This window comes from Haliotis asinina, chromosome 8, assembly GCF_037392515.1.
Source record: "Haliotis asinina isolate JCU_RB_2024 chromosome 8, JCU_Hal_asi_v2, whole genome shotgun sequence".
NCBI lineage: Eukaryota > Metazoa > Mollusca > Gastropoda > Lepetellida > Haliotidae > Haliotis > Haliotis asinina.
Window position 1 is genome coordinate 25,620,251 of NC_090287.1, and position 13,019 is coordinate 25,633,269.

A 13,019-nucleotide genomic window follows, 5' to 3' on the forward strand; every position below is an offset into this window, starting at 1 on the left:
GTAACTTTAGGAGCATGTAGTGCATGGAAAGCATTATGGTGAGTTTGAGTGAACTGCTCTTCACGAAAACGATAATACACGACGCTGAAGTTAGTAAACAGAAATATTGAATTGCCCAAAGAAACATGCGTTCCCTTAAATTTTTCCATGAGTATATTCCCGAGGTGTTAAACTATTGGAACTTTGTTTATGATCATGTTTTGTCTGGAAAGATGGCTTTGTTTGTTATAGAAAATGTGGAAATGATTGCAAGCTGATGGACTTTCAGCATAGATTCATTAACAGAGTAACGTGAAGTTATTGAAAATGAAGTTAGTTGATCTATGTTCTTTTTGTAAAACTGATTCTAAAACATTCATGAATGTCAGATTGTTTTCAGTTTCTGACAGAAAGTGGAGCATGTCATCAATAACTATTTCCACAGAAATCTGAAAGTAACAAAACAATGTGTGATGTTTGGGTCAGACTCAATCACTCACATAGTTAATCATATTTTTCTGATAGCCAAAATATTTATCTACATTTATCTGCATACTTATCTACAGTGTTAAACATTTTACCCTACGATTTGACAAATTCGTCTCAACAATAGAGGACATTTGTAAAATCGAGCAATTCACAGCAAGGAAAAATAACAGAAATAGCTGCATTAGGAAATCATGGAAACAACTGCCTGAATTATCCAGTGAAACGCTCATAAAAGGATCAATCGCTGTTTTGTCAGCAATCATTTTATTTTATAGTGTTTTTATGAATTATTTATGGAATAAATTAATTAATCTGTTAAAACACTTACATCTGCTTTGTAAATATATGACGTGGAATTTTTTAAAATGTGGACAATTTCACCTGTGTCTCAAGTGCAGCTGTGGCTGTTGTTCGAGAAATGAACGACTCGAGTTATTGACAGTTCCATGGACCAACTTTCCATGTTTAAAGAGTTCCTACGCATTTTACATATTATACTGTGGCATTCTGGGCATACATATATTATGTATGTTCGACAACATGCTGGTGGCATTGCCACACTATGCACCGTTAATTCAAATATTATCTAACACTTATTACTGTGTGCTGCAACTGACGTTACGGGGGCTACACAAACAAGCAGCGACGTTGTATGATTGGGACTTCTTCATGTGCAGTGTTTATGAATAAATATTAAATGTTATAAAGGTATGTCTTAAAGAAATAATAAAACTAATAAAATCATTCTGCCCGGAATCCAAGAGGAAGGTGCTACTTCACAAGTAAACAGAAGAACCTCAAGTTGTCGTCTCCTTTATTGTTATCAATGCATTTTCAAATGAATTATGGATAATTTTAGATAAGTATAATGTCTACACATCCAGAACTACCAGAACGTATTGATCTTCCTTTGCACTTGCTCTTTTGGTGCCAGAAAGTGGTTTCACTTCGAAGAATTCCACTTCCTGCAAAACAGAAACGACCAAACACGTTTCACTACCATATGAAACATCTACCAAGGCGCCTTGTACACGACACCCTCAGTGCTACGACAGTAGTACGTCTAAGTTACGGTATGGGAGATACGACCATCTTAGCGTTATGATCGTTTTGAACAAAGGCACCCCGGAATGAGGGAGTGAGTTTAGTTTCACGCCGCACTCAGCAATATTTCACCTACATGGTGTCGGTCTGGAGTCTGTACCAGACAATACAGTGATCAACAGCACGAGCATCGATCTGCGCAAGTGGGATACGATGACGTGTGTCAGCCAAGTGAGCCTGACCACCTGATCCAGTTAGTTGCCTCTTACGACAACGGCACCAAGGAACATGTATGACGGCATGAGTCGTTATTATTTGAAAATCAATCATTTCCACTTCAAACTATTTAGATAATGGTATTCAGTCCAAAAAGTACTATTACAAATTCTGTATCGTTACAGTGTTCAGTAAATAACAAATACAGAAGGCATGGGATTTTTTGGAGGACGACAGCCTTACCTTAGAGGATGCAATGAATGCTACCCTGTTCTTTCCATTGTAACCATTGACAGAAACTGTAACAGCTTTGGCATGTCCACTGGTCTTAGCAAACGTATGCCACGCCAGGCGTTCATTGAAATTACTTGGAACAGCTGCAAAACAGGGCCTCCGATGTTATTTGCATTAAATGTATACTGGACACAAATAGTTAGGAATATATGCAAATTATGAATAATTATCTATTTACTAATTGACACACTGATAAAATATCAACCATGAAAATACCATTATCCCTAACTTATTTTGTCCAGTATATTTGAGATTATGTATTCAGCTATGAACCTATGGTGTGGAACATCGATTGCATATGTCACAATTATAGATCATATCAGAAATTGCAGCTGAAATGATGTGAGAGGATTTCATGACCTCAATGTAATATTCATTACACTACAAAGAACAATGTTATGGTCACACAAGCATCAATGATCTTCATAAATAACGCGTAAATAACTCTTGCGATGGCGCTGAGCAGATTTATATTATGTTTCCTTTGTTCACGAAGCTTAAGTGAAAAAAATGTAATTCTGTCAGTTGTTTTGATGTCACCCTTGATGTCTTGCCTTCCTCTGAAATTACGGTCCTCAGGGTATTCATACAGTTTCAGATCAGTAGGATCTAAATTTTACAATGTCCATTCCTAGACTGTTCAGTACGGCACAGATACATACTGACAACGTTTAAACATAACCAGAGGTTTGTAAAATATCACAGATTCGCTCTCTGTTCATATTTGTTCAACTTGTCACTGTTCTCTGGCAACCGTACACGGTCCTTGTCAAGTGTTCTTGATGGAGACCCGCAGCTGCCAATAAGAGAATGGACATCTACAAATATGTACATAGTACTCACCCAATAATACTGCATCCGAGCCGCCATAACCTCCCACAGTCTTGTTGTTGATTTTCAAGTCATTCCTGTTGTCAATGGAAGCCACGGACGACTGCGCCATGAACATCACACTATTGACACCAGCGGCGATCTCAACACTTCTCACGCTGTTTCCGGCGCCGCTGTGTAGTCTGGAGAACAGCATATGAACCTAAAGTGTGCTTCTCACTATATATATTAGGTCATCTCTTGTTTTCCAAGAACAACCGCAATTGAGGTTTTTGTTTTCTACTTTTCGCCAGAAAGACCTCTTTCCAAGTTTTACTTTTCCTAACTTTATATGAACATCAACATTCAAATGAGTGTTTGAAATCAATTGAAAAATATCGTTCAAGATTAAACTCACATTACAAAGGTTTTCCGCCGCGGGACTGAAACCGCAAATCTGTCATCTGTAGGCAGACGTTCTACCGCACGGCCACCGGGCCGACGAAGATTGATGGGTAAAATTATCTACTTATAGTTACTGTCATTAAATTGTTTTTACGCGCGCTTCAGTTATTGTTATGTGGCTTCATTAAATGATCATCTACATTGCAGTTACCCATCACTGACGGTATATATGTTAGAGAAAACACTTCTCCTCGGTTTTGGTAGACAATGTAAAACCATCGGGGTCGGTAAATCCCTCCCCCTCCGGTTCTACATTGTCTACCAAAACCTCGGATGCGTGTTTTCTCCTATACATCTATATTGAGAGAGTGAATATGGTTTTGGGCTGCTCTCAGTAACATTCCAATCTGCAGTGACCACATCTCACACCACTCAGAATATCAAAACAGTTAGGAATCGCTAACGTCTTTACAGAATACTTCCGGCACGTTGGTGGTCGACAGTTTCTCTATTGTTCTGAAATAGCTGTGCAGGAACAGTGTTTCGGCGGCAAAGGAAAGCCTTTTGAGAATTCCCCAACGAACCCTTCCATCAGCCTGATGTACGATGTGCATTAGTGATTCGTGGCATTATGTGGTGTTCATTAGCCGTATACTTTTTTGTACATTATCAGCTTCCCAAAGCAGTTTGTGACATTCATGTTCTACACGCAGTTTATTGAGGTACCCATGCACAAACGTGTTGCACATGCCTAAACCAGTGCCGTCATGCAGTGTAACATATATACACGTGTTGAATTCAATTCACTGATGACTAGGTTTACATCCATATGTGCACATGCCGTTCCAGTATATATTTTGATTTATCTGTATAAGTCAAATGCCCTTAATCACAAAAACATTCAGAATACCATTGTTTGTATATATGTCTCACCTTCATGACGTGAAATGGCATATGCTATGACCTCTATGGTTATAACAACCAACACGTCATCAAAGTAATGTTTTGGAAAAGGGAACTACTTGCTAACTTTTTACATCAGCATTCTGAGGTTATTGTCTGTAGGAGGATCCTGAGGGGGGAGCAGGGTGCGCCCCCACCCCCAACTGTCCTGAAAGTCTATTAAATAACCATTACAACTCTAGCGAAAACGGGTGAAAATGAAGTGTGCAAACCTGCACCCCATCCGCTTTCTCAAAATGTTGTATCCACCCCTGTTGTCAACGTACCTGGCAACATAGAACTGCACCTGCTCCACCTGTCCGCGATTGGTGTCGATTCTGCCCCCAACCGATATCGCGGTTGCACCATGCATGTTGTAGGTATTCACGTACTTGTCATATGTCGGCCTCTGGCGCGATGACATGATCGTTAATCTGCAATTACAAATATCACCCATTGAAATTACAGCAATATGTTATACAAAATCTGTAGTATTTTGACATTGTAAAAAGTTTATCGAATGATCAGTCATCGTTCATTTTCAAGATTAAACCATGATCACAGACTAAACCACACTGTTAGTTTTATGTCGATAAATAAATTTAATACATAGGATGAGACAGATTAACCTGAGTATTGAGACGAAAATATACTGAAAACAAATTTGGGATCATGAATATTTTATTAATAATGTTGCTTGTTTGATTCTGTTCCGTTCTATTTTGGGTTCTTTGGTTTTGTTTCTAATTAATTCGTTCGTTCTTTCTTAATTATTCATTCATTCATCTAAATAATCATCGCAAGCTTATATAGATATTCCTTTCCAAAAGAATAAACCTTCAGCAACCCATGCTTGCCATAAAAGGCGACTATGCTTGTCGTAAAAGACGACTAACGGGTTCGGGTGGTCAGGGTCGTTGACTTGGCTGACACATGTCGTTGGTTCCCAATTGCGCAGATCGATGCTCATGCTCTTGATCACTGGATTGCCTTGTCCAGAGTCGATTATTTACAGACCGCCCGCCGTATAGCTGGAATTTACCGAGAGTGGCGTAAAACTAAACTCACTCACTCACTTTCCAACAGAGCGATGATTATTCAGCACATACCACTCCATCCGTTGTTGTTCCAAACGTGAGTAACGAAATCTTTAAACACATAGTAACTCTGTCAGCGTTGATCGGCTCAAAACAAGCAACGGTGATGAAACTTGCTGAAGGGTTATGGCAGCAACAAGAGTGAGTGAGTGAGTTTAGTTTTACGTCGCACTTAGCAATATTCCAGCTATATGGCGACGGTCTGTAAATAATCGAGTCTGGACCAGACAATCCAGTGATCAACAACATGAGCATCGATCTGCCCAATTGGGAACCGATGACATGTGTCAACCAAGTCAGCTAGTCTGACCACCCGATCCCGTTAGTCGCCTCTTACGACAAGCATAGTCACCTTTTATGGCAAGCATGGGTTGCTGAAGGCCTATTCTACCCCGGGACCTTCACGGGTCGGCAGCAACAAGATGAAAGTTCAGAAAGATGTTACCCATGAAGGCTGCCGTGGTTGTTCTGGATGTCCTCTGTGTCGTATCTGAAGATGGTGTTGCCGCCGTCGGTGTAACCAGCAAAGTAAAGTTTCTTGTCATTGTCGTTGAAGTAAATGTGTTGGATGCGACTGTCGGCCATGTTCTGTGAGTCGTAATCCTCGATGCCTTGTCAACAGAATGTATATCTGGTGTGAAATTTCTTTAACCACAAAGCAATATGTAATTAAGACAACACGGAACCAAGTGTGTCTAGTGCTTGTATGTTTTGTATATGACAGCGATTTGCAAATAATTGAGTTTGTACCAATGGACAATCCATTGATTAGCAGCAAGAACATAGATCTGCGCAATGGAAATACGATGGCATGCGTCAATCAAGTTAGCAAGCCAGACCACCCGATCCCTTTAGTCGCCTTCTACGACAGTATGAGTTACTGAATACCAGTTCTAATCCGGGTCTTCACGCGTATGAACAATATCTTCTGAAAGAACTTCAGTGTACTGTCCATATGGACCTTCATGCTTGCGACACACAGATTCTGTCTAGAAGTTTCGTTTTCTTAACGAGTTGCGTCATCTACAATCCATCTTTCAAACCTAGGTGCACATTGTAATTTCCTATTCATGATTATATAAAAACTACGATTGTATTTGTTCATGAAATTAATGAATTAATTATGGCAATTTCTTTAAGTTGATCTCTTTAACTTTATCTCAATATCCATGATGTTTTAAGAGTGAGGAGAGTACGAGTCCAGGATCCAGTAAAATCACAGGTTTACACTTATTGTTCTCCTCGGTCTATCAGCACCACGCCATATACGTGTTGCTGCGTACCGGCAGTTCCATGTCCTTCAGATAGTTACCTTGGACACAATAATCCGTCCAGATCACTTTTGACAACGAATAATCCATTGCTAAAAGGCACGGGACTTGCACCGGGATGTGATGTGGGTAGCTTTGGAAGAAATAGCTGTAGATAACCTGCGGTAGTAGAAGCCCTGGTCGTTAATGTGTGTAGAATGACTTGAATGCAATGGTCAAGATCATGAGTATCGATCTACCAAACCGGAACACAATGACATGTGTCAACCAGGTCAGTGGTCCTGACCACCAGATCCTATTAGTTGCCTCTTACGACAAGCGTAGGTTACAGATACCCAATTCTTACCGAATTCTCTCAATTTCGTAAGGAAGTTGTAGTTGGATTACAAAGTATCAATTCACACATATTAGGCATGACGTGTAAACCTACAGCAACCATACAAACCATGCAATACATCAGTCATGCATTTAAAATGTCACTGTATTGGCGTCGCTTAGTGACGAGGTCTTATTCCATGTTCTACAGAACGTGATTTTCAACAAGCACAATTGATTTCCAATTCACTGAATACCTGTATTTACTGACCCATTACGGTAATCGTGTTTTTCAAGACATTAGTAGACTTCCTGCTTTTCTATCAGCTTGCCTTTGTTTACTGTACCATGGATCGCAGTGCTACTGATATGAAACAAACAATCACGGTGGCGACAAACGTGGGCAATCCTGGTTGACAATTATCAGACAACTTTCGGTCGGATGTTGTTTGTAGAAGAACGTGGTTTACGTTAGGCTGTTGGTCTTTTTTGGTCTAGTTTTATGATTGATAATTTGTCAGTAGGAATAAATAAATAGACCATTATTCAAAATTTCAAAATCTGCATATATCCATAACTATTTTTTTCCAGTGCATTTTCAAGTTAACAGAATACTAAACATTTCTTTATGTTATATCATTTTTGCTGTATTTTTTTTCTAAACTGTGAAGTAACATGGTTTCAATATTCATTAGAGAGAGATTAGTCCTGTAAAATAGGACTAATTTCCTATATGCATGTCGCAAATTTGCGAATCCGAGTTATCCGTGCATGGGAATACGCCGTATAGTGTGTAGCAGGGAGCATGGGCACAAACACGAAATACATGTAACTTGTGTTAAAAGCATACACAGAGATGGAATTGAATGCCGCTGTTTGTCACTGAAAGAATATGCTAACATCCAAGACAGTAGCAGGTGGCGGAACCAAGATGATGGCTCGTGATCAGTCAGGTCCCACACTGTAAAGACTGGATCCTCGTTGACCAAAAAAAGACAATACCCCGAAAACGTAATCTAACTTCAAGGAAAAGAAGCAAGCGTCATGGTTAGAGAGGTAGTGGAACCGAGCACAAAAATACCATAATTTACTTTTCCAAAAATACTATACTCTTTCACTAAGAGGATATTCTATAGCCAAAGAAAATAATCGCAAGAATGCCTACCAATCGTCCACTGCACTATGTTATATCATGAGTATTTATGAATCAAAGTGAATATACCAGAAAGGTATCCTGCTCCACCGTCGGTACCCATCACAAACGCACTCAAAGTCAAGTTAGCTGATAACCCGGAAAGACCTAGGTAAGTGAGCACGTACCATTTTCCTGTCTGGATCTATGGCTGTGTCAGTGTAGTGATTCTTTCCTAGTTGTTTGTCACCAAGGAGTCTGCCACTGGCGTCGTAATGGTAGAGATGCCCTGACGTCAACAACATGGACACAGTACCGTCGGTGGCGATGTCGCTCTTGCACTTGGTTCCGGAGCAGCCATGAGCTATCGTGTTTATTCATAACTCAAAGTAGATACATACGGTAATGACGACATCATAAGAGTCCATAGTCTCAGTGTGGATGAAATAATGCCAATCTGACTACACAATTTCACTCACTCTTTAGAGACAATGTTTTCTCAAGAACTTGAAGGTTTAACACCCCTGGCCTACAAGTGATATATATTGTAGACCAAAGTGTACCTTTATTGACGTTTTTCACACATAAAAATGCTTTCTGATCACAAATCTTAGAAACTGTTATATGTGAAACACAAGATCCCAAGTTTCCAAAACTACCCTTGACTATCTGCGGAAAACAAAAACATTCGCACACTGTAAAGGAAAAAGTAGACGGGAAAAATATGTGAATGAATCTCCGAAGATCAATGATGACACCTGGTGTCTGCTAGAGCATTACTTTGGGAATCAAGAGCGATACATACATTCAAGCCAAACACATACCAACGTTCCAGTGCTGTTTGAAGTTCTGGTCGAGGACTGTAATACCAAAATCTCCTTGGATGAGAATTCTAGGAGTGCCAGACACATCTCTGACTCGGATACCGGTTACCTGTAAGATATACACAGTCATGTTGGTTGAAGTAACAAGCAGGATTTTTCATCAGTATTGGAAATATACCACTCCAAGTCAACCCTGAAATTACCAAAAGTACAATTCAAACATTGTACCTATGTGGGGATATCACGGCAGTCGTGCTAACACTTTCGCCATTCAAATACCGCCTGCTAGGTATTTGGTGGACAGTGTCCCCATTCAGGGTACGTTAGTATGATGTCACTCCCATAGTGTATGTTTGTTTATTGTTTGTTCCCGCTGACCACACGAATGACGAAGGTCTGGAAATGACTAAGGGTACACCAGACAGTCCGGTGAATGACATCATGATTATCCACCCACGCAATTGAAAGATGCCAAGTGAAGGCATTACCGCCTAAGTCCCCAAGGCCCCAAATCCCCAACCTTACCTCCCCCTCCTCTTCCTCTCTCTCTCTCTCTCTCTCTCTCTCTCTCTCTCTCTCTCTCTCTCTCTCTCTCTCTCTCTCTCTCTCTCTCTCTCTCTCTCTCTCTCTCTCTCTCTCTCTCTCTCTCTCTCTTGGTGTGGTGTATCTGTGTCTGGATCTTGTGTGTGAGTGATGAAGTGATCAGACGTGACTAGCAGAGCAAGGTCATGAGACATAACGGAACGCGTATTTGTTTTCCACTTAAATGTTTAGAACCCAACTATTGATCATATAGTCCGGATATTTTATAGACGGCATTTAGTAAATGTTCCACTGGAACAGCAGTTGTGTTCAGACAATGACATAACTGTTTTCGATTACATAGTTCTAGGTTTATTTAACACTCAGGGTAGAGGTAACAACAATGCCCATTTAAACTTTCGCTTAATGAGTGAAGCTGCACATGCAGCTTTCTCAGTCGATAATCCACGAGTTATCATTAGTCTCATCACTCTCGTCATTCCGGTATTGGCAAACGTTTTGTTCATTAACACTGTCAACATTAAGGAAGGATAACAATCTAAAGGTAAACAGCATCTTTATTACAGGGAGAGCGACGTGTCGGTGAACATTGTATGTTCTTATTGTGATGTGGTGTGATGTAGAGCCTACACCGAAACGTCGCTCTCATCCAAAGGTTATCCTCCCTTACTGCTTCATATCCATAGTGACCAACCTCTGAGCTGAATCTCCATACACTGTCAACAGAGGACTCGGTATTCTTCAGCCTTAATACATATCCATCTGTAGTCAATAAATAAATAACATGCACAGTGACAGTGTAAGCTGTATGTTTGTTTGTATACACTGGAAAACTTGTTTGAAAATAAATCTATATTAAATCAAAGTAACCAAGCTGAGGGGAAAATAAAGTAAACACATATTTGACAGTGATAAATTAACAAAGAAGGAACGGTTGGCTACATATCGATGGTTAGTGATGTATTTGTAGAAAAGTGGTTTTATGTTTCGGTTGTTTTCTGTTTTAGGACTAAAATAAACGTACAAAAATTTCTTTCGGAAAATCCAGGTTTCAAGCGATTCTATGCTTCTTTTTCGCCCCGTAGTTTTTTCAAGAAAATATCTTTGGCCATCAAATCAATAAGATATGAAGATGCTTTTGAACCATTTTGCAAAGACCATCTCGTTATAGCCTTATTCATGCTATGTTAAAGCAGTCGGTAAATGAGTTTGGACCAGATGAACCAGTGGTTGACACCGTGAGCATCTGTCTACGCAAAGGGACACACTGACATGCACCTGACACGTCAGAGGGCATGAGCCCATTTATCACGCCTTAACAACTAGTATGGGTTCCTGAAGGCCACCTCTAACCCGGATGTGCATGGGGAAAGTATGATCGTTCTGTACAATAAACAGCACACGGTCAAACAGATCCCAAAGGCGGCATACACCAAAGCACCAGATAACAGATACCTCTACTGACCTCCTGATCCGTGTGCATGCGCACCAAAGTTGAATGACCCACTTCCGGCAACATACACTCTCCCCTGAGAATCAACGGCCGAGGAAAGGGCTGTGTTGATGGTGGACGAGGACCCTGAACAGGCTCTTGTGTCATTGTCATATTTAATATAAATATTCAACTCACAAATCAGTTACTGTCATTAACAAATTGTGTTGAAGCTACATATGTCACTCATGTGTTCATGTTCTTTTGCAAGGACAAACTCATCAAACACACCAAAGTAGACATTCCTTTCAGAATGTCAGAGTTAAGCTGCATGTTATCACACCAGGATGTCCTTTAGTACGATGCGTTTTCTACGTATATGATTTGTTTGTTGTAACAAATCTGTAGATGTGTTAGCACAAGCATATTGGTAGCACTGAGCGTTTACCTCCGCTTAGGTAGCTGATAAGGCTGACATTGAGGTTGAGAGTCGCGCTTCCTGCTCCGAATGTCAGCTGAGCGATTGCTGACAAACACAGAATTATCAACATCTTGTATACACTGAAAAAAAAAGATCTTAGCATTCAAAGAAACTGTCACATTTGCTTATGTTAATGTCGGATTTGGCTTACAACCTTCAGCGTGTGTCACATTTCAATAAGATATTCCTTCATAATTCATTCTAATCTTTAATTCGGCAACAATCGAGTGACACTTTTAGTTATATATATATTTGACATTGTATATATTTACTTATTTGACGTTATACTATATCATGGCGGATCCGACCCGTGAAGGTCCCGGGGTAGAATAGGCCTTCAGCAACACATGCTTGCCATAAAAGGCGACTCAGCTTGTCGTAAGAGGCGACTAACGGGATCGGGTGGTCAGGCTTGCTGACTTGGTTGACGCATGTCATCGGTTCCCAATTGTGCAGATCGATGCTCATGTTGTTGATCACTGGATTGTCTGGTCCAGACTCGATTATTTACAGACCGCCGCCATATAGCTGGAATATTGCTAAGTGCGGCGTAAAACTAAACTCACTCACTCACTCATGGCGGATCCGCACTACCCCTTTTGTCCTGGAATGTTGTTAAATGACCATTGCCACACACACCCACACACGGGTCACCTCTTTCGTAAAGCATGCAGGTTCGTGAAGTGAGCATTATCATTTCGATGTACTTACCTTTGTTTACCTGTCACGAGTGAGCATATGCCAACATAATCTGACACAGATATATACAATAGCCTGTGAACAGGACACGTGTCGGAATCTAAAGTTCATAACGAGTTCAAGACCATTTGGCCAGAGATATGTTGCATAAACCTACATAATATGACGCTATTGTTTTGGGTTGTTGTTTTTTATTTTGTTGTTAGCCATGTTACATAACCATGTATAACAACTCCATCTTTCCGTCATTTTGTTACAGCTGTAACTGTGAGAATATTCTTGTCATAATGATGAATGATAATTAGTAGCAGCACACTGAAGCGCTCATAAAATGTCCAGTTCCCATATTAAAGGTGTAGTGGCTGCAGATTACAGCCAGAGTACTTGAGAGATGTCCACCTTCTTGCATTGACACTTTATACCATGCTAATCGGGACGTGTCCTGAAGCTACACGTTGTGTGGTATAGCCTAATGGGACAGGATACCTATATGGACGCTGACTATTCTCCTCCACTGTTTTCACGAGCGGATCTCATTCCTCATTCAAGACATTCGACTGTTGCATTATCACCTGTATTTCACGCTCAGGTGTGTAAATCAGGTGAAGGGAATTGTCTGTTTGCTGTTTTGTTTTAAAGGAAATGAGATTTTCGACAAGCTTGAAGTTTAAGGTTAAACTTTGTGAACATCACTGCCCCTTTTGACTCATGCTCATGAAGAAATGTATCAGCTAAATGGGCCAGCACAGCTGATATTCATGGGAAGGCCTCCTATGTTCTGGTCCCCAAATGATACGTAGGTATTGAGGATTATTGGAATCAAATGGTAGAAAAACGTTTCCAAAACACCCTCTAAAATAAGCCTCTTTACATATTTTAGTCTTACCAATACATTTAGAGTTGAAATGAAAGTCAAATTCCCATTCGTATGAACATATCCAAAAGGATATCTAAAGTGTTTTGTTGTTGTTTTTTTCTGAAATAGCGCTTATACTACTTTTTCCTGCAAAATAATATTTCTGCGTAAGTCAAATGTGAAACATCAT

General features: G+C 40.1%; 1 protein-coding gene across 1 annotated transcript; it reads right to left on the reverse strand.

Annotated features, from left to right (window-relative positions):
• Positions 1–1,265: 1,265 nt before the first annotated feature.
• Positions 1,266–12,049, reverse strand: LOC137293806 (uncharacterized). The gene is made up of 12 exons (XM_067824555.1): positions 11,986–12,049; positions 11,242–11,354; positions 10,827–10,940; positions 10,056–10,123; positions 8,819–8,927; positions 8,183–8,358; positions 6,589–6,706; positions 5,722–5,887; positions 4,467–4,613; positions 2,866–3,035; positions 1,972–2,105; positions 1,266–1,433 (listed from the first exon to the last, which is right to left on the reverse strand). The coding sequence occupies exons 2-12, from the start codon at positions 11,342–11,344 to the stop codon at positions 1,341–1,343; spliced, it is 1,398 nt and encodes a 465-aa protein (XP_067680656.1). The 5' UTR covers positions 11,345–11,354; positions 11,986–12,049; the 3' UTR covers positions 1,266–1,340.
• Between the last annotated feature and the right edge of the window lie 970 nt (positions 12,050–13,019).

What these genes read in the sequence shown, in the direction of transcription:
- LOC137293806 (XM_067824555.1), bottom strand. Translation starts at nt 11,344, where the DNA reads ATGTTGATAATTCTGTGTTTGTCAGCAATCGCTCAGCTGACATTCGGA. An exon ending in TAGATCCAGACAGGAAAATG is followed by an intron (nt 6,707 to 8,182) that starts GTACGTGCTCAC and finishes CTACTACCGCAG; the next exon opens with GTTATCTACAGCTATTTCTT. An exon ending in AACCACGGCAGCCTTCATGG is followed by an intron (nt 4,614 to 5,721) that starts GTAACATCTTTC and finishes TTGTAATTGCAG; the next exon opens with ATTAACGATCATGTCATCGC.